This window comes from Pseudorca crassidens, chromosome 11 (genome assembly GCF_039906515.1).
Source record: "Pseudorca crassidens isolate mPseCra1 chromosome 11, mPseCra1.hap1, whole genome shotgun sequence".
NCBI classification, from domain to species: Eukaryota; Metazoa; Chordata; class Mammalia; order Artiodactyla; family Delphinidae; genus Pseudorca; species Pseudorca crassidens.
In genome coordinates this window covers 10,182,798-10,208,782 of record NC_090306.1, presented here as the reverse complement: position 1 = coordinate 10,208,782, position 25,985 = coordinate 10,182,798, and the positions used below count along the sequence as shown (strand labels likewise).

General features: G+C 46.9%; 1 protein-coding gene across 2 annotated transcripts; it reads right to left on the bottom strand.

The window, feature by feature from the left end:
• Window positions 1-1,886: 1,886 nt before the first annotated feature.
• Window positions 1,887-22,093, bottom strand: EMP1 (epithelial membrane protein 1). Of its 2 annotated transcripts, XM_067695746.1 has the most exons (6): window positions 21,932-22,092; window positions 15,600-15,683; window positions 7,162-7,274; window positions 5,098-5,194; window positions 4,843-4,983; window positions 1,887-4,157 (listed from the first exon to the last, which is right to left on the bottom strand). In XM_067695746.1, the coding sequence occupies exons 3-6, from the start codon at window positions 7,237-7,239 to the stop codon at window positions 3,991-3,993; spliced, it is 483 nt and encodes a 160-aa protein (XP_067551847.1). In that variant the 5' UTR covers window positions 7,240-7,274; window positions 15,600-15,683; window positions 21,932-22,092; the 3' UTR covers window positions 1,887-3,990. The 2 variants fall into 2 exon arrangements, with proteins under 2 accessions (XP_067551847.1, XP_067551846.1); XM_067695745.1 differs by lacking the exon at window positions 15,600-15,683 and having other exon boundaries at window positions 21,932-22,093.
• Window positions 22,094-25,985: the final 3,892 nt, after the last annotated feature.

The following is a 25,985-nucleotide window of genomic DNA, read 5'->3' as shown; positions in this document are numbered from 1 at the left end:
TAAACTGAACAATTAAGAGTTATCTGCATCGATCTTCTACCTGTCCTTCCAGGAGCTCTGACAAGCATTAAACACAATGAGAGGTAAAGAATTTGAATTATTCTGGAGCAAGAAATTAGTAGAGTCAGTTCAATTATGCCATGTTGAGTGAGTGTGGTAACTTGGTTTATGGAAACAAATCTGGGTTTAAATATTACGGCCAGGATGATTTTAACTTCTTTAAAATAAGGTGACCAAGTGTCAGATTCATGAGTGTAATCTATGTCACTCATAAATCCAGTACTATAATTCTCAAAACCTGATTTTGCAATGCCTAGTTACCTCAAGAGCTATGGCAAAATTGTACCCAAATACTCAAAACAGCTTTACTTTTTTTTCTATTTCAATCAACTTGTATCATGTCAGGCATCAGAATCACCAATTGAAAAGTATACCTTTTTAATACCATTTTTTAAAAATGCAATTTATTTAAGCTAAAAAAAAAAAACCCAAAGAGTTCACTCATTTCTCCCAGCCCCCAGCCCCACCGCTGTCGACCACTTGATTCACCTTAAAAATTATAGATATATGTGCCCTTTGTCATTATTTTACAAGAGGGAGGAAAAGATGTGAAATCAAACCAAAATAGTAAGGTTTCATCATTTTCAAAAGCTTGTCAATTATTATACTAAGGAGTTAGAATCATTCTAAAGTTCCTAGGTAAACTGGGTTTAAGCTATTGATATGCTAATAAAAGTGGGAAAATTAAGATTGATTCTAAACCATGAGATCAGAGAATGGAACAAGCAGTCCTAGCTTAAGAACACCCAGTTTACAAAATTATATATGTATATTTATAGCCAGAGTCATGCTAAAGGCCATGTTCTCCTATATTCAATGGCAAACTCTGACATGACCGGGGAAGAGTGATTCCCAGGCAGCCATATGTCCATCTCCCCCTGCATCAGATATACTCCTCTTACCATGAAGGGTCTGGAGGGGCAACAGAGGGTTCCAGCCTCCAGAATTTAACTAACTCATTTCCCATTGAAAACAACAATAATAGTCAAATCATCATGAAACTTCTTTTCCAGGCTAGACTTACAAAAGTCTTTTTAGCCCATATGATAAGTAAGATTGTTGTAAATTGTCTCTATGGAAAATATGCTCTGAGTCCCAAACAATCAGCTTAAGAAGATAACTTTTGGAAGTGACTCATATAGGTCTCTAAGAGGCTATCAATAACCGATGCCATTTGAGATTAATTTAATTTAAAATATGTTGAAGTCTTATTTTCGGGTTCCATTGTGTCTTTTTTTTGTACATTACTCTGTGTGCAGTTATTTCATCCAAGACCACAGGGGAGTGAAAGATGGCCTACTCCACATTAAAACCACTCTTATCGTATTGGTGTTGACATGATGCTGGGGTCCACAGCACCAACCCTGCTTTCCACGCTTCGTTCTGGTCCTTACTGCACCCAGAAAGCCGCAAATCTTTCCTTCTCTCATAGAGTCCATACAGATTACGCCCCAGGTAATGCAATGAATGGGTTCCTGCACATGTAGGTGACGCATACCATCGTGAATTGTTTATATGTTGAAGACACGTTACAGGAGTTCGCTACTTCAAAGAAAATGTACAAGCATCTCATTTGTTAACGTCATAACCCATTCTGATTCAAGATAATAACCTCTCTCTAATGTATTAGCTTATAAGGTTCCATTTTTTGCTTAAGAGGTTTAATTAAAGCAAGATAAAACTATACTTTCAGTTCCTGAAAGTAGCTTAATGTCTCTGATAAATGCCAACTTGTCCAAATCGAACTGATTGACAACTTAATTAGGAATAAATGTCATTATCATCCATATTTTTCCTACATTTTTTGAAAGAAAACATTCACACGGTAAAGGGAATCAGAATCTGTTTTTATATGCCTAGAGTTATAAACATTTGTATCAAAATATTTACAATTATAGTATATGAAATACCAATCTATTAAAGAAGAAGCCAAATACAGTACTAGAACAACCCACCAACGTAATGCAAATTACATGAGACATAAATGGCACAGAAACAAAGTAAAAGACAAGGGAATACATGGTTCACTCCAGTCACAGTTTGACTTTTTAACACAATGCTAGTATCTCTTTTGGCTGTATCTGATATGTAAATCTGCTTCTGCACTCAAGAGAGCCTTCTAAAGTCATGTGATCATTAAATCATAATTTAAAAGTTCACTATCCCACAGTTTTTGCCTGACAACCAATTTACCCAACAGCCCAGATAATTTGGTGGCCAGCTCTCAACATTCCCCTAACCAGAATGAACACAGAGAAATATGCTTAGTAATAGTCCTTTTACATAAATACCAGCAACTGTGGCATAATAGCTCCCCAAAAGGAAACGCATATAAGAAACGGGATGAAGAGGGAGCTAGAAGATGAAAAGTAGGCAAGATGTCTCAGATTCTCCCTAGGGTAGATATTCTCAGATTGGTAAAGGAAATGTCTTCCACCAAAAAAATACCCTTTAGCCAGAATCTGAGATGGCTTAAAATAGCTGCGCCAGGCCAGAGCAATGCCTGCTTAACCAGGAACACCACACTAATACCATACTTCTAAGTCCTATATAGAAACACTCTTGTGGCAGCAGACAAGCTCAATTACCACCGGACTGGGTACCACAAGAGTTTTTAGGGTTTTTTTTTTCCTTAAAGAAAATATCTGCCCATCACCTATATTTTTATTTCTCTCATGGAAATTTTCTTATTTTCCTGGAAGCACAGACACTCTGTTCTTATTGTGACTGAAATCTAGTATGCTTAATACTTGACAATAATATAGCACCTTTCATCCAAGGATTTGTTGTTTGGTTTTGGTTTGTGTGTATTTTAAGAAGCTTCCAGAATTGCCTTGCCTCACCTGTGTTGTGGGATAGGCAGGACCTCTGAAAGGCAACCCCACCAGCTCATGTCAAAGCTAGAGCTGTCTCTGAGCCTAGGAGCCCTGATCCCCAATGTGGCTAATTAGATAAAACTTCCTCAAAAGTGTATAATTTAGAGGGAGAGTAACAGATTGTGTTGCACGGGTCTTTGTCCTTCTCTCTCACGTTACGTACTTAAAACAGACATTGATTGCATGGAGAGAGGTTCCTAATAACATAACTCTAACATAACCCTGCTATAAGATTGTCCCTTTTTCCCATAATTTGAGTGGTGCTTCCACCACTGAATTGGTCGTTAGTGGCTTTGCAGAAACTCCAGAGAGCTGCCTTGGCTTTAAAGGAGAGGCCAAGCAAAGTCTGTAGCAAGAGGTCTCCACGAGGGACAGCTGTGTGAGGTCTAGTCTGGGTTCTGACCACGCCCCAGGCCTTCCATTGTGAAAAGTTCTCTTTCTCAGTTTAGCTAACACACCAACTTAGCCTTAATCACTATCTCTCTTCCTCCCATTTTGTCACAAATACCACAGAGCTAAATCTCTGTTCCAACGAGGGATAATGGCTCACTGGCCAAAGTCCTCCCGCAGATGGTACTGCGGGCCCTTCAGATGGTACTGTTTTGCTTTGGGTCAGAAGGGCAGGATGGCTTCCAAGCCTGGCGTATTCCGCACAAGAACAGTATCTGCCCTTGCCGGAACTTGTACCGCTATATTAACTAGGTGCAGTAGGTCTGAAGACTGAATTCACCCTCGGAAGTAGAGTCAGCAATGTGGCAGCTGCTGGGGCCCCAGGCAGTGTATGTAACTGATAACAGCTGGAGGCTGGAGGGAGGCCCTCTGGCCTTCATCCAGGGAGCATGCATCCCAGCCCACGGCTTTCTCCCAGGGCAGGGGCTGGACAGTACGGGACCCTCTCAGTCATGTTTGGGTTTCAGCCCCTCCCCCCTGCCTTCCCCTCCCCCCAATTCCCTCTCTTGGTTTTTCCTGCTTAGCAACGTCCACTCCTCTCCCAGATTCAAGGACTCCCTCTTCCCCACCCCCACCCCCCAGATCCCCAATAACGTGTTCAGCCTTATTTCTTTCTCAGGACCAGATAGAGAATGCCGATGATGAAGCTGAAGCAGAAGCAGATCCAGGTCAGGATGAAGGAGTAGCCGTGGTGACTCTCTGGGTACCAGTCTTTAGAGTTATTGGCATAGTGATGCGTGTAGATGGAGGCCCCCACCAAGATGCACAGCCCTGCAGGCGAAAAACAACGATTAGCTGTTGGTTTGATTTCTTAACATGAAAACCAAGAAAAAGATATTATAATTTTAGGAAGAGCCTATTTCCCTCATGGGCGATGGGAAAATGAAATCTGAAATTGGACCCCCAAAGGTAGTTCTGTCAATTTGCCCCAAACCAAGCTTGATGGCTGTGTTGGCAAATCAGAGATGCTCAGGTTCTCACATCCGCACTGGTTTGTGTGGATGAAACACAGCGTCTCGGGTCCACCCCTCAGCCTTCCCATCTGGACCCCAGCACACAAGGGCAGGCTGCCTGAGGCATGCAGAAGAACACGCCTTCCACCAAACTGCGTGTGTGGGGGAAGAACGACAGGAGAGTGGGAATGGCGATCATTGCAGGCATTCTGGCAGTGGCTTCATCTCTCTAAGGAATCCCACATCCCTGCCCCCTTCAAGGGTCCTGTATACAAGTGCTACTGATGGACGGACTCCAGCCACTTAGTAGCTGCCCGGGAGCCCAGGTTTAAACAGTGAAGCCTACGAGGGTTCTTATTCCAAGCAGCTATCAGGGGTTCTCCCAGAAAGCACAAATCGTACAAGGCGGTTTCACTGCCCCACGTGCTCAGCTGTTCAAGCTGCCGGGAGCACCCATGGTAAGATCTACGGGAAAAGCTTTTTCTGGGTAAGCTGATACTCACAGCACACCAGCATGGTGGCCCCTGAGAGGAAGAAGCGGTTGCCTTTCTCCATGGTGAACAGCTGGAACACGAAGACCACGAGGGAGATGACGGAGAAGATGATGGACAGAATCATGAAGGCCTGCACTGCCTTGAGGGCATCTGTGGACACAGGGTGGGGGGAGTGAGGGTGTTAGGCTACCCAGTCCCCGAGGGACTGGCCATTTCCCTGAGCGCACCAACTGTCAGCACTGAGTACAATATCTTTGTACACACCTTCACTGCCGTATAACAGGTTGTGGCTGCAGTCAGCGGAAGTACAGTTTTTCCAAAGACCTACTGATATTTTTCCAACATCTGAAACCATCCAGGCCTGAAATCAAAAAGAAATAAAGGAACTCTTCTCAGTACTCTGTAATGACCTATACAGAAAAAGAATCTAAAAAAGAGTGGATATATGTATATGTATAACTGATTCACTTTGCTGTACACCTGAAACTAACACAACATTGGAAATCAACTATACTCCAGTAAAATTTTTTTGAAATAAATTTTAAAAAGAAATAAAAAGTTGTTTAAAAACTAACCCCCTGCTTTGAAAGAAAAGGAAACAACAGATCACCTTGTGTCAGGACCAAATCTTAACCAAGACTCCATATTTAGCCAAAAACATGGTTTATTTCCATCTCTTGGTGGAAATAAGGTCTCACTAAAACTGAAGTCACAAAGGTCCCAAGAAAAAAGAGAGAGAAGAACGTGTGACCAAGGAAAAGTCACCTCATTCTCTGGGCCTCACATCCCTCATCACTTAAAAAAAGAAAAGAAAAGAAGTAATTCAACCATCGCGATTTTAAATTCTAAGGCTCTAAGAAATGGAAACCCTGCGTGAGGAAATTGGTTTTAAGGAGGCACACTTCCTACACCCCACCAAGATCGTTTCATGGAAGGGCCTGGCTAGAGGGGAAAAAAAGTTCAGGAAAAATGTTCAACTGGAAAAAAGTAAGAAACATAAAGGGCAACGGAGAAAATAGCTGAGTGATCAATAAGCCACGTTCATCTAAACAGAAAGATAAACCTTGATCGTCACAACATGCAAAGTAATTCCATAATAACATAGTCTAGCCACAGCCTTCCTGTGGCGGCAGCTGAAAGTAGAAGAATGACCAAAATGTGTTCCCCGAGGCTCACCACGGTGCCAGCAAGACACTTATCCTTCTGGGATGGAAAACAAACACCCAGCCCTGTCTCCACAGAGCGTCTGCTCAAATGAGAGTTATTGGAAAAGCAGGGCCAGGATGCCAAATCGCCTGCCTGCTCTTGATTTAATAAACAACTCTGTGTCCAGCCCCGTATCAGAAGCTGATAATTCAGATATTCAGCACTCAGCATCCACTAATACAGTTTGAATTTGTTTATCGGACCTGTTATCCTGAGAGACTTGAAGGGCAGCATACAGAACGGCTAAATTAGAGTCTGGGGGAGGCCACGTGGGTGAGCGTTCTAGCTTATCACAGTGGTGCTTCAATTAGCCTTGCCTCTAATTATACCCACCGATGTTGGCAAAACTCTGAACTTGAAAACCCATTTATCCTTCAACTGTAGCAGGGACCCGAACAGGTTCTGGAACCCTTTTTGTCTGTCTAGTGATGGATGGCCTTGGTTTTGGGGTCCGAGGAGCTGTCTTTGTTTATTTCTGAGAAAAGCACGATGGACCCTGCAAACTACCACTAGAGGTCAGAGTAGCCCAAGGTTCAGAGAGAAGAGCCTGTTGCTACCTCCATATTTTTAGGTTGTTTTGTTTGAGTTAATTCAGGGGAATCGGGTTAATCTTGCAAAATTCCACTCTCACATGCTACTCTCTGTCCAGATCTTGAATCTGGGGGTCGGGCCACCAAAGTGTCTTATGATCTCACTCCCATTTCTCCTTCTAATCAAGGTCCCCAGAAGGAAGGGAAGTTCTGCCCTGCCACGCAGGTGTCCTCATCATGCCCTGAACAAAGCCTGTCCCTCCCTGCTGGGCTCCTTGACCCGCACACCTAGAAGGCGTCCCATGCTCCTTTCTCTCTGCATCTTTAGCAGAGAGAAACCCCACCCATTTACCCGTCCTCCAAGCTCCACCTACACTGAGAAGCCTCGCTGTGTTCTCCAGACTGGCGGGATCACTCATGTAGACACTTGTTACTTAGCTGTCTGAAGTGCAAGTATGTGTTTATTTTTTTCCATGACTAAACTGTAAATTCACAAAGGGCAGGAATTATGGCTTAAACGTCCTTTGTAGCACTTTATGTAAATATGCAAATAACTTCCAAATGAATGAATGAACAGAAGAACACAACTCACATTGGCAATGGTGGAAACAAATAACATGATGACGGTGGCGATGTGGACCACAAAGATACTGGCCAGTAACACCAACATCTTGGCTTTTTGATGGCTTGGGAGTGAAGAGAGTTCTGAAAAGAAAGGAGAACAAGAAAGGGAAAGGGCAGGTTACTGTCAGATTCAACACAGTAATTCAGCTTTCCCACCTGGGTGGGCTAGCTGCTAAAATCAGGAAGAGCTGCAGTAAAAACCATCAAGATTTCGTCATAAATTCCTGCAAACAGCTAGTTAGCCCAGTTCCCACAAGTGCCTATTCGTCTATTTAAATAGACCTAAACAGAGACAGGATTCTGCCTCTCAGGTATTTATACACTCATCCTTCTGACACAGCCTGTTTCAACAAGAAAATTTTATGGTGACTGTTATCATTTTATTTTGTTTGTGTTTGAGAGGCCAAAAGTAGGACTTTGGTTTTTAAAAGGGCTTTCACAGCTGTAATTTCCAGGTCTCTGTGCAACAATGTCATATAAATTTCTATTTTCCACTAGGGAAGTGTCCACGCGTCTATCAAACTGCTCACCCAGCAATTTTAATCGAATTTTCCTCAGACCAGCAGCTATTACTCAATGCCCAGAGACTGAATGGGCTACTAACTTGATCCCAGATGAGATATAAAACGTGAGAGCCATACCTTCTAGTATAATAATGCTGTTCAATATTCAATAATTATAACTACCTAATTACAGTTTAATGGTCTGATCATCTACCAATGGAACATTTTAGACTGGTATTACCACACCGGGGCGTTTGGGCTGTGTCATGGTAGGGACTCTGTTGTTGACCTGGGGGCATAGGGTTCTATTTCCTATGATTCAATATGACGGTTCTGGGGGCTGGACGCAGCTTGAGAGACCAAATGTGCCTTTGACTTGTGCTTGACATTTACCCACATGCCAATCCTTCAGGACTCAGTAGAGCAGATGGGCAAAGGCATCCATCACACGGTGGGTGGGGGGATGGGGAACTCATAGAGATTAAGAAAGTGCATGGGTAAACAAAAGCGTTCAGCCGTAATCTCAGCAGAATAGAAGACAGGAGCCCATGGGTCATCAAACCTAGAAAATAAAGGAAGTGTGAAGGATGCCTGAGAGGGCAGCTATTCTGATTAATGTCAGCTACAGGAGTGCTTCGTCACTCACGCCCGAGACAGTTCAGAGGCGGCGGCGCTCGGCTGGGGACTTCAGAAGGAAAGGGCTCGGGTTATTCACACCCTAGGCAGGGTGGATGTGTGGCTGTCCCCCCTCAGGGAGGAGCTGGCGGTGCACATCCAGTAACTGTGCCCCGCTTCTCGCTCTCTCCCTCTACCTCATTTAATTGAAGCGTTGAGTGTGCTTGAGCCCCTTTCACATCGGACCGGGTATTTACTGGAAAGCACGGATACAATCATTCCCATACTTCTGATGTTTTTGATCTCCTCTCCCTTTCCTCGTCAGGCACTCAAAGTCTAGAATGACCTACGGAACCCCGGGGGCCTTGCTCTTGACAGGCTAGGAATGAGAGGCAGACACTGGCCCCCACTGCCCACCCGACCCATTCCAACCCCCACCCCGCGCCCTCCTTCCCCATCCGAGCACCTCCTGCCACCTAGATTCTTTTTGTAGAAACGTGTCCAGTGGAACTGTGAACGACCAAAATGATGACGTTTCTCCTGCGGCTTCAGGGGAGAGCTTGGAGCTTTCGTGCCTGCTATTAATAACCTCCCCACACGTTCAAATGCATTTTTGCTTTTCTCAGGTCCTTGCACACTTCCTCAACTCTCTGCTTGACTTTAATGCACAGTGAAAAGAGGTTTTTGAATTAGACCGAAGTTGAGTTAGAATCGTATAAAGTTGTTTGACCTTCCAGTCTCAGTTTCCTCCTATGTAAAGTGAGGGTTGCAATGCTACTCATACAGGGAAATGTGAGGGGTACATTGGATCATATATGGAGAACTTCCAGCACAGCACCTGGCACGTGGCAGATACTAATGGGGTCGCTTTCGTTGTGATTATTACTATTATTATTATTATATGAAACTGAGTAGCTGACACCAAACCAGCCCAGTCCATCCGTCACCAGGCTGCCCCATGTTAAGTGCCAGTAATAGGATATCTGCTCTCCAGTTCACAAGGCAGTGTGTATAAAATCATTTAGGTCCTCTTAGAAATTGTCCTTATGCCTAATCCTTGCCCCTTGCGTGGGAGGACCACTAGGAACACCCCCTTAGAGATGAGGAGGAGAATCCTCACTCTTCTCCGCCCTGTGCTACCCATCCTCCCAGCACCCCCAAGATTCACACCATCACTAGATCCTGAGCTCACCCCTCATGGAGAAAGGAACAGGCATGAATTAATTCTCTGAATGCAGGGAATTAAAATATTATATAACGTGGGCTTCCCTGCTGGCACAGTGGTTAAGAATCCACCCGCCAGTGCAGGGGGTGCATGTTCGATCCCTGGTCCGGGAAGATCCCACACGCCGCGAAGCAACTAAGCCCGTGCGCCACAACTACTGAGCCTGCGCTCTAGAGGCCGTGGGCCACAACTACTGAGTCCGTGAGCCACAACTACTGAGCCCTTGTGCCACAAATACTGAAGCCCATGCACCCAGAGCCCATGCTCCGCAACAAGAGAAGCCACCTCAATGAGAAGCCCACACACCGCAACAAAGAGTAGCCCCAGCTCGCCGCAACTAGAGGAAGCCCGCGCGCAGCAACGAAGACCCAATGCAGCCAAAAATTAAAATAAATAAATTTATTTTAAAAATATTATATAACAAGTCATGTTTAATCCTCCTTGGGCTCTACAAATGACTTTTTTATTCCTTTGCTTCTAATTTACAAACACCTTCCTCCTAATAGGGGTTGAGGGACCAAAGACAGAATATAACACACCAGGTGATGCCTCTTAAATGAGGTCGAGGAAAATGTTCTGAGTGTCCTCCCTTACATGCTGTTGGGGATCCAGCAGTGTTTTCCGTCTCCTTGGATTGGTCTGTAACCCTCCAAAGTTGAGTCTGATTCCTTTCTCCCCGGCTCACACTGTCCATTTTAATGACTTGAACATAATTGCCTTCCAATTACCCTGCACCTTCACCGTGGCTGGTCCACTGCACCCCCTGGGCACGCGAGTTCCTGGCCAATGGCTCTCACTTCTGATCTAACCCACAGTCCCCCCTGACCATTATTCCCCTGCAGGGTGCAGGCAGGAGTGAGTGGCGGAATCGAGCAAGGAAGCGACTCTCTTTCAGGGTATTTAGATTTCTGTAATCATGCCACATCTTTTCACCAAAGAAAGGAGCAAACTGTCTTGGATTAGCAAGTGTTTGTAGTGCGCGGAACACACAATTCTCTCCACTGTTGGCTGCTGTGTCCAGCCGGAAGTAGGAGCTGCTGCATAACACATATGGTAACCTCTCCGTTTTTCATTGCCCCCAATTTGTCAGGTTTTTATTAGTATCCTCCATTGTCAGCTTAGAGGGGCCTCCTTTCATTTCAAGGGCTCTCCCCAACACATTTGGAAACAGAATGAACTGTCTTCTTAAATGCCTGGCCTGCCTCATCCCTAGGTACTCAGTCCCTATACTAGAGGCCCCCCAGCAGATGAGTGGGGACCTATCAAGTTTTAGAGCAGTTTGGGTAGAAATCAAAGAAGACCCCATGCTCCCACGGGGTCCACCCACCCTTCACAGGCAGGGAAGATTTCTGAGAGCCTCATTCCCTGGCCTCGTGTATATCTTGCTTCAGATAAAAGCGCTGAAAAGAGACCATTTCTGAGCATTTATATCTTTGGAAGTATTGGCTGCTACAACTCTCTTTTGTGGCAGTATGTTTCACTAAAACAATAACTGAGTTCTCTCTCCCACCTCTCCAAAATGCTACGGATGGCACGCACCAACGGAAAGCAGACCCCTAGTCATAGCCGGGCAGCTCAAACCAGGCAGTAGAGGATAACGGCATGGCGGTTCTAAAGAGCTGGGCGCCACACCTTCCTCCCAACGGAGCATCGGTGCTCGGGAACGGCCCAAAGTTTGTCCCGTGGTGGCTGGGACTTCCCTAACAACGTGATCTGTGGTTCTTGGAGTTGGACCCAGGCCACCAGAGCTAGTGAAGCCACTGCATTCTCAAGGGATAGGATGTCCACTGACTGTTCTATGTGGGGTGCCAGGAACACATTTCTCTTCCCACCACTGGAAGCAGAGTAGGATCGCCCCCTTTACCCTCATTTACCCATCAAGCTTGGGGACGGGGGTGGTCAGGGCTCCGTGGGGCTGGGTGGGAAACTGAGAAAAGTAGGGGAGGCATGAATGCTGACTCTAGAGAGAAGTGATCATTAAGAGAAATGGAGGTTAGTGACTTAGAGCCACACACAGGCTCTCTTTATTCCTTTCCTGTTCTTTCTGCCCTAACGGACAGGCCCGCCGGTTCCTTTTCCACCACCGCCATCTTTGTTTCTGACCATGCTTCCCCTGTTCTCCCCGCATCGCCCAGACCACACTAGGGCGGTGGTCTCTTTACACTCCTGTCCCCGATACAAGCCTCACAACCACTGACCATTCTAGATCTGGATGAAGTTCTTTGCTAATAGGACATTTATTACAATTAGTGAAAATAAGCCTGAAGATTACGGTTGCTGGTGATTGGAGCTGTAAACCACTAACTCACGTTAGGGAGAAAGATAACCGCCCTCTCTAGTTGGCTCCGTCCACTTAAATCTTTATTGGTGTCTTGCCTCCCTCTCATACCCAACCCCCCCCCCCCCAAAAAAAGAAAGAATCAAAGGAACATATCCCTGAGACTGCCTTTCTCTTTGTCTTTTTCAGGTAGCCTGACACTTTTAGGGCGTTCTGACCAGGAAAAATGAATCAGGCCTCTGTGGACACCTTTCCTTTTCTGATGGGTAACTCATACTGTAGAGACTTTGAGAATCATTGACTTCTAAACAGACAATTGAGATGTTAGTAATTTGGCCCCGTGATTGCTAAGCTAGGGGGCAGATCACTTTCTTTCTGCCCCGGAGTCTGTGAGTTTATTGAGCAGCGACCAGAGTCTAGGGGAAGCAACGCTTGAGGGTGGTCTAAGGAACAATAATTGGGATCAATACAACAGAATAGAGCCCCCCAAACCCACTTCTCCAGCAAAGGAAGTGATGGAAATCCTCGGCTTGAGTCACTGAAGAACTCGCCAGAGACTGGAGGTGTCACATAATCAGAAACAGGGATCTGGGGGTTGTGTGAGCAATGTGGGGGGGGGGTGTCCCACAGAGCTCAAATGTCTGTGATTCACTTGGAGTGTGTGAGAGTCTCACAGACAAAGGCCAAGTGGAGGCATCCTCTCCCAGATGGCACAGGACAGCTTTCTGAGAAGCCTGTGGATCGGGCTGGCCAGCCAAATACAGTTTAGTCATTTCCCTGGCAGCTGAAGACAGCCCAGGCTTTTCCGGGGAGACAGGAGCAATAATGACCAGATGCCAAAGTCCCTCCCCATCACTCCTTCCTCTCATCACAGTTTGTTTGTTTTTTAACATCTTTATTGGAGTATAATTGCCTTACAATGGTGTGTTAGTTTCTGCTTTATAACAAAATGAATCAGTTATACATATACATATATCCCTGTATCTCTTCCCTCTTGCGTCTCCCTCCCTCCCACCCTCCCTATCCCACCCCTCTAGGTGGTCACAAAGCACCGAGCTGGTCTCCCTGTGCTATGCGGCTGCTTCCCACTAGCTATCTATTTTACATTTGGTACTGTATACATGTCCATGCCACTCTCTCACTTTGTCCCAGCTTCCCCTTCCCCTCCCGTGTCCTCATCATCCCAGTTTCATTGCTGAAAATAACAGAGTCAGGTCATGCATTTTTCCTCCAGTATTTATCTCCCGTGCATCCGTACTTTCCACTCCCACTGTCATTGTCTAGCTCAGGACCATCAGCCTCTCCCACGATCCTCTCTCTGAACTCCTCCCTCTTAAGTATATGCTCTGTGTCACTGGGTTATCCGACCAAGTCACTCATCTTCTCAAATCTTCCAAACACACCACCACCCCACCACCAATCAGGAAAGAGGATCCAAACACCTCACGCTGGCCCTGGGAACCCGAGGAATTTTAAACCCAAACAGAAGTAGTCATTTTCCTCCTGTTATTAAAATCACTGGTGGCAACCCGCCTAGTAACAGAATTATTTGTGGAAATGTTTCACTCCCCCACCCCTAAGATTCTAAGTTCCTGAAAGGAGAAGCTTGTCCTATGACAGGTACAAAGTATCTGTTCAGCGAGAAAATAAATGAATCAAGGAAGGCAATATTTTCTTTTCTGTGGAAAAAAAATAAATGTCAAAGTAACTGAAGTCTTCATAAAAAAACAACAGAATTCTCCAGAGAAAATGTTTCCCCCTTTTTTATATAGGTGAACTTTAGTCCTGTATTAGTTTTAGAAATTATTTATATATTACTGTAACTATGTATTGAACATCTTACTACAGCCAAACTCTGTGAATATTTCCTGAGTATTTTTTTTTTAAATTCTTATTTATTTTTTGGCTGCATTGGGTCTTTGTTGCTGTGTGCAGGCTTTCTCTAGTTGTGGCGAGCAGGGGCTACTCTTCGTTGTGGTGCGCGGGCTTCTCATTGCAGTGGCTTCTCTTGTTGCGGAGCACAGGCTCTAGGCGCTCGGGCTTCAGTAGTTGTGGCATGCGGACTCAGTAGTTGTAGCTCGCGGGCTCTAGAGCGCAGGCTCAGTAGTTGTGGCACACGGCTTTAGTTGCTCCACGGCATGTGGGATCTTCCCGGACCAGGGCTCAAACCTGTGTCCCCTGCATTGGCAGGTGGATTATTAACCACTGCGCCCCCAGGGAAGTCCTCCGAGTAGCTTTGACATTTGAATATTCAAGGTTATATGTGTGTTTGTTCCCTTTTATTCAAGAAGAAACAAGTAAATGCAAAGAAAATATCTTAAACTTCTAAATACTATTTTGTGTATTTAACTTCCTTATCTACCTCTTTAAATTACAGAATCTCTGACTGAAAGGAGGCTTTAAAATTCCTCCCAAATGCATGAAACTCATCTATAAATCTACACCAAGGAACTACCTAAATCATGCTTAAACTCCTCCAGTCATGGGGAGCTCACTACTTACCAAGACCCCCTTCCATTAGAAAGGTCCTGACAACACATCAGAGGCTGCTCTTGACAATGACTACCTTGATCTTACTTCTGCCCTTTGTCTAAGGCTTCCTTGTTAGCATTTTTCTAAAGTGGTCACTTTTCCAGCAGAACTGCCAGGTTATCAGAGAATTAGCCAGAGGACGTCACCTGAGATCCCCAAATCTCACTAAGTCATAACACTGTCCTGAGATGACCCAACTGCTGGACACACTCCGTCTTTTCATTGATTGATGCTGTCAGTGAAATCCCCATCTCTTTCTGGGTACCTGCAGACTTTGAAGAATGCTTTCTCAGACCAAGACACCGTGCTTTCTCCAGATGAAAGGCAAAGCCACTCCTGGTCGTACGATCTCCATGAGTCAGCCCACATCTGCCCATCTTCCTTCGTGGCATACCCCAAACTGTGTCTGTGCTTCTCCTGGGGACACTGTACAGGGCGGTGGCACGAATGCCTTTCTGTCCTCTACACATCAGGATCATTTTGCTTTTGTTGGTTTATTTTGATATGTTTCTTTCCCACTGAGGATCATTTGGGTTGGCAAAATGAATGTCCAGCAGAAAAGGAAATACTCTCTTTGGGGAGCAGCCGTAGAGGATGTATCCGGAGGAGGAAAAGGCTGGGATTAAAGGCAGGGCTGAGTGGATGAGACCTTGGATGAGCTTTTCTGACCATTGTTCTTGTTGTTTTATGTCAAGTGTACTTTTCCATTCTAAATATTGTTTTTATGTAGGGGTGGGAGAGGGGGGCATTCATTTCTCCGTGGGAAACATGTGAAGAAGAAGAATCCTGAAGGGCTATTTCCTCCTGCTTCTGCGTGTCTGATGTTTGGTGTGGAAGGAAAGAATTTCAAGCTGTACCTCACTACATACACATCATTCCAGGGTCTGATGTTTTCAAGTGCACGGGGCAGTTTTTATGACCAGGAGAAACATGAGCGGTCAAGTAGCAGGAATCTACGTGCGCCAAAGAAAACAACTATTTTTTCACGGTCCTGCGGGTAAGGGGACTGCACCTCCCAAATGTGGGCTCTCATGAACGGGGGTTATTATAGAAAAGGTGATGTTTTTCCGGCGCTGCTGTCGACTAGCGTGATTCTCCCGTAGTTAGGGATGAGGAACTGGGGGTGCGGGTAGGAGGATGCTATTGAAGGGGAACAAAAAGAGAAAGAAAGAAAAAAGAGCACCTATTTGAAAACCAGATTCTCCTGAAAATTCTGCCTCCGACTAACTGCTAACTTTGGGAAAATAACATACCCTCTCTGGACAGTAGCTCCTAGAGAGACACAGTATTGCGCAGCAAAAAGAGCACAGATTCCAGGTTCAACTCTTGATGCACCACTTTAAAAAAAAAAAAAAATTCAGTGTTAATGAGGTATAGTTGACATATAAAATTGGAAGCTATTTCAAGCACGTTGAAACTCCAGCCCGTTTTAACTGTGATCTGCAGACCTCGTAGCCTTAGTGTGAGGACTGAAGGGCTCCTGTCTGACACAGAGCAAAGGCTGTACAGTTGTTGGTTATTCTTTGTGTTCCTTTATGGAAAATGAGAAGCTCGGCCCAGCGAAACGGGCTTGAAGCTTCTCGGGCAGAAATTGAGGGCCAGCGACTCTGCTAGAAGCAAACAAGCAACATGAAGCTTGTCTTTCCAAACGTCCCCAAAGAGAATAACCTCTCTCTCTGGTTTCCTCTGGTCCTCTTTTGTGTCAGGGAGTGGCTAGATCTGGGGGACATCTGCCAAGGCTCAGGCCAGACCTGGGCAGCGAGGCCGGGCCCAGCCCGTGTCCCCGGCCCTGGCCCGCAGCTGGTCAGGCCATTGGGCAACGTCCCCTGGGCGAGGAAGGAAGTTTCGTTGTCTTCTGCTCCTAACAAAAGAGGAGTGTTCTGGTGGCCAGAATGTCTCCGAGGGAGGGAGAGGTTGCCAAGATAATAACTAGGGTTTGGGAAGAAAATCAAGGTGTGGCTCGGCCCCAGGGGCCCTTGGCAGGGGGGCGGTCCGACAGTAGGTGGCAGTAACAGGCTTGCACCAGCGGGGCCACAGCCTGGGAGGTGGCAGGGCCGGACGGATGCAGGTGCAGCCAGGGCCGCCGCAGTGCCTGGGGTGGGCTGCGGGCTTGTTGCTCTTTCTAAGGGCAACTGGCTGTTTAGTGGCTTAGCAGGGCTGAGGTTTTCAGTCCAGTTCCTCGACAGACGAGGAAAAGCTGGTCTCCAGAGTGAAGGCAGCGTCAGGATGAAGCCCACCCCCTGGCATCTTCCAGGTCAGGCCTCCTCCACTGCAGCACGAGCTTTTCTCTCCTACGTCGGGGCAGAAGTTTTAGAACTTCTACCGGATCTCCCCTTCGCTCTGTTCCTCCCACCGCCTCCTAGTTAATCAGAGGGTCAGCAAAGCCCCTCGAGAGAGCGCCATTGGAAGAAACGAAGGGCCTTTGGAAGGACGCTGCTGCTTCCCATTAGGTTGCTGAGAGGGGCCACCAGCTGAGCCTGCCCCGGCCAAACCCGACTCCGCCCCTCCTTGCCCCTCTGCCACTGCCTTACCTCAGACGAGCTTCAAACCTTCCATCCTGGCTCCCACCTACAGCACAAGCCCCCCTCCCCAGCGAAGCATGGCAGGCAAAGGGAAGCACGAGGTCTCCGCTTCACAACCCTTTCTCTGAAACAAGTGTGGACCCACCTGGCTGGTCCGACCCCTGGTTTCAGGAGCGGAAACCTCTCCCCAGCTCCCCGCACCTAGCCTCCTAGGCAGGGTCTTTAATTATTTCAAAGAAGACATCAAAGTACCCAGGACTTCGATCTGCTGTCAGCCCTGATATGACCCTTCTGAAAAGGGAAGAAACGTCCCCGGGGAAGATCCCCGCCCTGTTGGCACAGATATTCGATGGAAACTCAAATGTTGCGTCCATGAGCAACAGAAGATTATTCACGGCGGGGGAGACAAAGAAGGAATACTTGGCCCTAAGGACTGTCTCGAGGCATTGAGGGAGGGAGTCAAGAGTGCAGCATCTTCACACTTCTGCCTTGTTCCTTCTCCCTGGCTTCCTCTTTCCACTTTCTCCCTCTTCTAGGCCTTTCCATCTGCCCCCCTCCTCCCCGGACACACAGGCCTAAGGAAACCCGCTCGGTCCCCTTTCTCCCCGCCCCCTTCCTCCTGGCACCGCCCCTTTCCTCGTCAACGTCCGCTCTCCATCAGCTCTCATGCACACCTTTGCGGCCGCACCCTCCCTGACAAGAAGGTGGGGCTCCTTTCCCAACAAGACCAGCTCGTCACATTTCCCCGAGCCTGGTCTGGCTCCTGGCAGATCCCTTGCTGTTGTCAATATCCCCACAAGGCTTGGCTAGCCTGGCCCTGCTTATCTGAGCGGGTGCTCCTCGGGTTTCACAAATCAAACCTCTTACCTTTCTTCCCAGACCTGGCTGAATGCTCACTGCTACCTGACGGTGAAGCCCGCGGACCCGGTCCCTAAGGGATCTCTGAGCGTATGAAGCGAGGGGGACCGCCTGGGTCCTCCGTCCTCCGTGAGATGCCTGTTCCCATGCAACACGTGGCTTCATTTCACTTTCCTACCAGTGTTTACGGATTAAGCTTGCTGTTAGCGTGAGCCGAGGGACTCCTCACGACAAGAATGGTAGGATCTTAGAACAACAGGGTCTCAGAGCCACAAGGGGCCGTGGAGACCACCAAGCTCAGTTCCCTCCATCGAGAAGACAAGTGTCCTGCCCACGTCACACAGCAGAGTCGGGACAAGACGACGGCCCCTCGGACCTCCTATTCAGCCATCCTGCACCTACCTCAGGATTCATGCCACCGATTTCAACCCAAGCCCAGCGGGTTCTCACTTTTAATTACCCCACTGGAAAAGAGAATTCATGAACCAGGCTCGGGAAATGTGAAAGCTGCCAGATCTGCGTAAGGCCAACGGCCCCGAGAATAGAGGAGTCCATTTTAGCTCCGGAGAAATGCCATTTCCACAGCAGGGAAGGAAAGGTTGACCCAAATGTTTTGTTAAAAAGGGAGAGAGACACAGCAGTCCCAAGGGCTTCTACTTTTATCCTTGTGCTTCAGTGTCAGCGGATCCCAATTAAATTGAGAGAAATGACTTGTAACTGAAGTGTTACAAAGAGTGGTCTGGAGACATGCATGTTTGGGGAGTGGGGTTTTGGGAATTCAAGCAAACTCCTAACGGGAAGCGTATTTGGGCTCCCTTGATTACTGAATAGAAATCCAGGGTCATCTGGGCAGAACTGGAAAAAGTATTGGAAAAGGGACATTTACGGTCAGAAAACTCCAGTTCTACGTTAGTTAAGGATTAGGAGCTCTTTTCAAGGCACTGACGTCCAGACTGCCCACCAGCAATTAGATCGAGGTGATGTTGATTGGCAGCCTGTTCCTGTACTTACTAGGACAGGAGATTCACAGTGGAAAGGCGTGGGCTGCGTGAACTATGGACCAAGTTAAGGGACCAGCCCCAGAAGGCCAAGTCAGAAGCCCGTGTTTCTGGCACTGGATTGATTTAACCATGACCTGGTGGTAGTAACTGGGTGTGTCCCTCTGAGTATGTATATCTGAGAGTCCCAAATGGCTCTGAGCTTTTGTGCTAGGCAGCTGTGTGTATACATGTGGTCGGTTCAAGAAGGAACCATATGCATGTGTTTAGAAAATAAAGGACCTCAGAATCAGATCACTTGCGCATGGACGACTACGCTCACGGTTTCAAAGCTTCGAAAACGCTCCCTGCTCTTTCTGAATCTTAGGTCGTAATAATAATAATACAGATGCATCAGGTTTTATCCATTAAATATTGAATAAGGGTCAAGTGTTTAGAGGATAAAGAACATTGGATGGATCAACAACAATGAAAATAGAATGGGTATTTTCAGCACCGGAGAGCTAGGAACAAAGTATAGGAGTTATAGAGAAGCCAGTGTTGCTGGATCTAAGAAACTCTAGTAATTAGAGCTATCCAGCAAAGGTGGGAGAGCACGGCAGTACCTTCTGAGCTACCAAGTCTCTTCTCTGGCAATTTTAGGGAAATGTAAGATTCCCATCCATCCAAGGTGGTGTGAAAATAAGATTTCTGCATATGGTAGAGAATGAATGGGTTGACCTCCAAGATCCCTTCCAAACTCAGGGCACAAAATCAAGGATGAAATGTAACTATATTTGCCTTGTGACCTTTTCTGAGGCCATTTTTCGGGTCTATTCCCTGTCAGGCTCTGAGAAGTCTACAGAAAAGCCATTTTGCTTCACCTCTAAGCCTTCTAGGTCTCTGACTGCTTTCTCTCCACTGGTCCCAGGGGTTCTGGTACCAGCTGAAACCCCCAGAGCCACTGAGTCCAAGCCAAGAGGGTCTGCATGCCCCAGGTGGCCTCTGTGGAACTCCTTCTCTAGGTCCCCCAGAGTCTGGATGTCCCTGGGAACTGGATGGGCCAAGTCTGGCCGAGGAGAGAAGCAGGAAGAGTAGAGAAGGCCACAGTCTTTTCTGCGGTCTGTGGAGGGGACGTCTTTCCTCTCCTAGAGGCTGTCCTGTACTCCTGGGAGGGGGCCAGCATCTGCTCTGGGATGTGATCTGCCCTGGGTTGGTCCTCGATGGCCTTCTGCCAACTCCCAGGACAGTGTCCTACCCTCAAACAATGTAAACTCCAGAGGGTCCTTGGACCAGGACGCCAGACCGGACATCCTGCGGCCCTCCAGACAGCGCTCCACGCCCGCCCCAGTCCTCAGAGTCTGGGGTGGAATTTGATCCACCTCTGAGGGCAGGAGGAAAAACAACCCTCCCGGTTCAGTCTTGTCAAAGGTTCACAGCTGAACTCCACAAAAATTCCCTCAGCCACGGAACTCTCTCACTACTTCTTGGAGGAAGAGGGGAAGGTGGGAATCGGAACCGCATTCTTTAAATTGACGTCAAACCCCAGGCAATAACGCGCAGCGCACTTGCTCATTTATAAAACTCCAGCGTAAAGTGAGATGCCGCACAAATAATGAATTTCACGATGACGGTTTACGCCCCCAGAATTGTCAGTGTTGTCTATTTGCTGACCAGTTAAATCTAGCTTATTAGTTTTAACCTGCACAGACTAAAAGATTTGAACTAGCTTCCTAGGATACCACTACCGTCAACTTAATAATGGCTTCCCTAAGCCACGTCCATATAAACTGGGAAATAATCAACATTTCAAGCAAAGGCGGGAGTTCCCTGCATCTTGAAAAGTTGCCCTTGCACTAACTTAATCATCCCCTTGAGGGCAATCTTACCAAGCGCCTTGCCTGTACCAGGTACGTAGGCTGATTACTTTTGAATCTTCTCTTCGTATGAACTACATTTCCGAAGAAAAAGCCTAATTTCCTCAGACAAGCTGAGTCCTGTCATTCTCCTCACCTTGTTTACCTGGGGGAAAAAATACACCAGTATCTATATTGAAATGGGCCACACCTCCACCAAAATGCTAACCTTAAAAAAAAAAAAAAAAAAAGCAAATAGAAATCACTCGTCTTCCTTTTCCAGATCCCTTTCATGATTAGCACGAGTGTTTGCATTTGTACAGCCGTGTTTTGGAAACAGTGAGAAGATAAATGTTCCAAAACAATCACTGCCTTCCCCGCAGGAAAAAAATCCCACATCCACCTAAAATAAAAAATGATTTTAACATTTCTGATATGCCATATTTTCAACTCAGCACGAAAATTTGGTGGTTTCTGAAGTGAAAGCACAAAGCGATTTTTTTTACAGGGACAGATGAAGTTCCCCTGCCCTGCCCTCCCCTCCCCTCCAAACCCAGTTTCCTCCTGCTTCTCCCCATCCTCCATGTCTGGCCAGAGGGAAAGCTCTGGAATCCACATTAGACTCCCAACTTCACCAAAGGCACCCGTCCTGCGTTGTATTTCAAACTCCACTTGAAAGAAAGCGTTTCCTCTCTCTCGCTCTCTCTCCCTCTAACGGTTTTCTTTAAACAAACCAACCCCCTCCTCCTATCCCATGGAAAGAAAAAATATTTACACTTAAATAAAAGTGAATGAACATACCGAAGGACAGCAGGAAAAGTAGCCACAAAAATAAACTGAACTGCAGATCTCTATCCACCAACACCCCAAAAGACCAGCACGCAGAGAAACAGTTCAAGTCCTGAAGCGCTTCGCATCAAAACAGGAATTGACAACGTCGGGCAAGCACACCCTGTCATTTCAAAGGTACGTCGTGGTTCCTCCATAAAGAAAACCCATAAAGGATACGCTAGTGGTATCCTAGGAAGCTAGTACCAATCTTTGGAATACCCTGTTCCAAAGTCCCTGCTCCCATCACGCTTTCAGAACAAGAACCCAGTTCTTGCAAGACCTAATTACAGCCCAGCACCCCCCACCGATGGCCCCGACCCCCCGGGGCCCCCATCAAACTAGATTTTACTGAACCTTAAGGAAAAAGTTGTCTCAGTGGCCCACTTTTAGCCAAAAGTTCGTAGGGTTCATTTCAAAGGGTCATGGAAAAATAGCAAAGGAAAAAAGAAAAAGCAGAGCTCCGGTGAGGTCAGAAGGAGGAGAGCAGTGGGAAGGAAGGAAAGTTCGCAGGGCTTCCCCACAGTGTCGGGAGCTGTCCTACCTGAGGGTCCAGCGACCGAGGTGCCCAGAGTGACAGGAACTGGTGGCAGGCGTCCGCTCTTCTCGAGGTTTGTGACCACAGTGAGGGGAGGGCTGGCCTCCCGAGGTTATAAGTTGCCTGCGCTGGTGTGCTGGGGTGTGTGATGGGCGGTTTCTTTTTACTGTGCTTTAAAGGAGTTTCTATGAATCAGTCTGGCTTAAAAAAAAAAAAAAATGTGTTGGTAAGCTACGCCCTGCTAAGCTGGCAGTCCGTCAAGAGAGGCTGGGAGGGAGCCGTCAATTCAGAGGAGCCAGTTTAGGCTCCCTGTGACTCAGACACACAGACCACAGTGGAAAAAGGAGTGACATTGCTTCAAATGAGTAACAGGAGTCACACAAATAGATCTGTTTACCGAAGCCCATTCCTCCTCTTCAAAAAGGAGACTTGGTTACCATAGATACAAGCAAAACACAGGTTATCTGCCCACACTTTCATGGGGGGGGGGGCAGGGAGGGGGACAGTGCCCTGCCCACTGACATCCTAGCTAATCATCCCACGAGACTCCCATTCTTCCTCCCCCACCAAATGCCTCCCAGGCTGCTCACGGTCGGGAATGATCAGATTTACTTCTGATTTACTTCCCTGCCTGGCCCTGGGCACCATCCTGGGGGTGGCTGGGGATGAAGAAGGGAACACACCAGGAGCCCTCGGAACCCGACCTCTCAGTGGTGGAGAGCTGGCTGGATGGCCCTTTAATTATGCTCCGTGAACGCCCAGCCAGACTCCTCAGGTTCACAGCTTGGAGGAAGTCATCTCGTTAAGAACTTTGCTCTCTGACCTGCAGGTGATAACCCCCTGGACCTTGCTCCACAGTTGAGCTCCTGCGGCATGATCATCCCAGCCACCTCTCTGCCTCACTCCTCTCTCACTCAGCAGTGGAGTCGGGAGTGGCCCTAGAAGTCATGTCATCCCAAGGCCAGGCGTCCGCTGGAGTCCAGAGCCCAGCTGCTCGCCACTTAGCTATGTGACTGCGTGCCTCCATTCGCTCGGGCACAAGTGGGGTAGACAGTACACTATGGTGAGAAATACACGTAGGGAGCGTATAACAACACTTGGTGCAGAGTAAGCACTTGATAAATATTAACTAGAATGAATATTTTACCGAAGAAGGAACCCAGGCCCAGAGAGGTGAAGTAACTGACCCAAGGAGAACAGCAAATTAGCAGGAGCAGCTGCGTTCCAAGTCGGCCACATCCAAGCAACTCTATTTCTGCTGTTTGCTGCTGTATCATGACAACTTATTTCAAGTCATATTATTCTCCTAGAGTTATTTATTGATCCATCCAACCAATGCATTTGCACGTAGCCGTGCACTAGGCGCTGTTCAGAGCATGGGGTCACGGATGTGAGCAAGATCCCTGTCCTCCTGGAATTTATATTCCATAAAAGACTAGAGGGCTTCCCTGGTGGCGCAGTGGTTGAGAGTCCACCTGCCGATGCAGGGGACACGGGTTCGTGCCCCGGTCCGGGAAGATCCCACATGCCGCGGAGCGGCTGGGCCCGTGAGCCATGGCTGCTGAGCCTGCGCGTCCGGAGCCTGTGCTCCACAATGGGAGAGGCCACAACAGTGAAAGGCCCACGTACTGCAAAAAAAAAAAAAAAAAAAAAAGAATAGAGAAGGGACGGATGACTATTCAACAAAATGTTTATAAAACTAGGTGGTAAAATTACAGGTGAATTTTTTCTTCTGGGTCACATTTCTATATTTTCCAAATCTTCTGCCATGAACCTACATTACTTTGATTTTTAGGAAAAAACATTTTTTAATGGATAGGAGGGAATATTATCTGAAATGAATAATGGGAAAACAGCACACACACACACACACACACACGCACGCATACTCCATCACTCATTTGATAATAAAAATGTCTGTTTGAGAAAAGCCCCTCCCAGCAGTGGGTTAAGAGTCCCGTGATCTCTGAGCAGCCTAAGTCTCGAGAGTCAGGGTGTCTGGTGGAGAGACCTGGGAACCCTCACGGCTGTAACGGCAGAAGGAAGGCACAGCCTACCTGACCTGCATGCAGTCTGCCAGCCCATCCCGCCCCCAGGCCTTCCCCCATCCTTTGTTGGCTTGCCTTTCGCTTCCAAGGCCTTCTGCAAGTTTCAAACTCTCCCTTCCCCCAGCAGCATGTGCAGGGGGGCTGGGTCCAGGGCCAGAGTCCAGGGATGCTGAAGAGTATGTGGTCTGGTTGCATTTTTTTAAAGAGAAACCTGGGGCTTCCCCTTGAGGGGACGCAATCTTTCTGCTGCTTCCCTCTCAAGATGAACAGAGGAAAAAAGCAGAAACTTCCCTTATGGTACTTGAGCAGAGGAGTCATTTGGTCCTCCTGGATTCTTGGATTCCCACACTGGGTCTGAAAGGGAGAGGCAGTGGATTGAGAAAGGGGTTCTGAAGACAGAACTCAGAGAACGGTTCTACTTTTCCTCTCCCACCAGCTGGCAAGGGGGCCAGTGAGTAATCTGCCCTCCTGCAGTTCAAACTTAAAGTGAGTCCATGTCATAGCCTTCCAGGTGGGCCTAGTGAATCTCACATTCCTTTAAACTTCTGGAGATGTTTAGGGTTTGGAGAGAAAATGTTAAATGCTTTGATCTCTTCACACACACACACACACACACACACACACACACAGCAGTTGTGTAAATACAATCGTCCCTTGGTATCCACTTGGGGGAGTGGTTCCAGGACACCAAGGATACCCAAATCCAAGGATGCCCAAGTCCCTTATATAAAATGGCATAGTATTTGCATGTATATGCACATCTTTTCATATACTTTAAATCATCTTTAGATTACGTGTAATACCTACTGCAACGTAAATGCTAAGTCAACAACTGTAAATACAAGTAAGTGCTACATAGGTAGATGCCAGTGCACAGCAAATTCAAGTTTTGCTTTTTGGAACTTTCTGGAATTTTTAATTTTTCTGAATATTTTCAGTCTGCGGTTGGTCAACTCCATGGATGCAGAGCCTTTGGTTACAGAGGACCTACTGTATTTTTAAAAGATAAATGCCAGTCCAGGATTTCTAAAGGCTCGCAATTAACCCTTGAAATGCCACTGAGCTCTCTTTATAAAGTTATCAGGTCTGGGCAGGAAATTGGATCTGTTCTAGCTGAAGCTCCAGCTTACTCTGCCTCTGGATGTGATTAAAATATTAAGCTTGATTCTTTTCCTGGCCGTGAGCCCGACAGTTTTGAGACTGGAGATGGTAAAGTGTTCAGGGATCTAAAACCACGTGGGACTGGAGAATGTCACTCTGTCTGGCACACAGAGTCTTTTCAAACCATTCAGGGTAATCTACCTTTCTCCTCTCCTCTCCCATTTCCCCTACTTGGATTAGACACACTCATTTTCCACATGGGTAAAGAACTGGGCAAAATTTCATTTGACCTCATTGAGGCCCTAGAAAGGAATGTCCCCTCTTGCCCAGTGCCACAGCATTGCATCCACACACAGGAATAAGCCCCCTCCTTCTGAAGCAATAGGCATCCACTTATGGCACAATGCCATTTGGGGCAGATTTTTGAGTCTGAAGTGGAGTAAACACTTTAGATGGATGTGTAAATCCAGGGCTCTTCAGGACAAGATACAAGGAGAGATCATCTACGGTAGGTCTGGCCCCCTCTCGCCGCCAGAAAAGAAAACTAATAATAACCTGAACTTGATTTTGCTCAGTTAGCTAAAAAGAACGTCAAGCATGTTCCCCAAAGCTAGTATATGTGCAGGGGATGTCAATGGTAATTTTAGAAAACACTGCTTGAAAGGTAAATAGATTGAAATGAAAGTTACATAGTATCTTCCAAAGTCAAATGAAAAATAGTTTGAAATTTGAGGATTTACCAAAAATGTCACCTTCCTCCCTCTTTCCTTCTTTCTGCTGTGCTCCTGTCTACTTCTCCCACAGGCTGTTTCTTTCCTGCTTTTATTTGTTTACTTTCTTAAATTCCTCTCAGTGAGATCCTTTCACATAATTCCATAAAATGAGAAGTCTCTAAGTTCCCCCCTGCATCT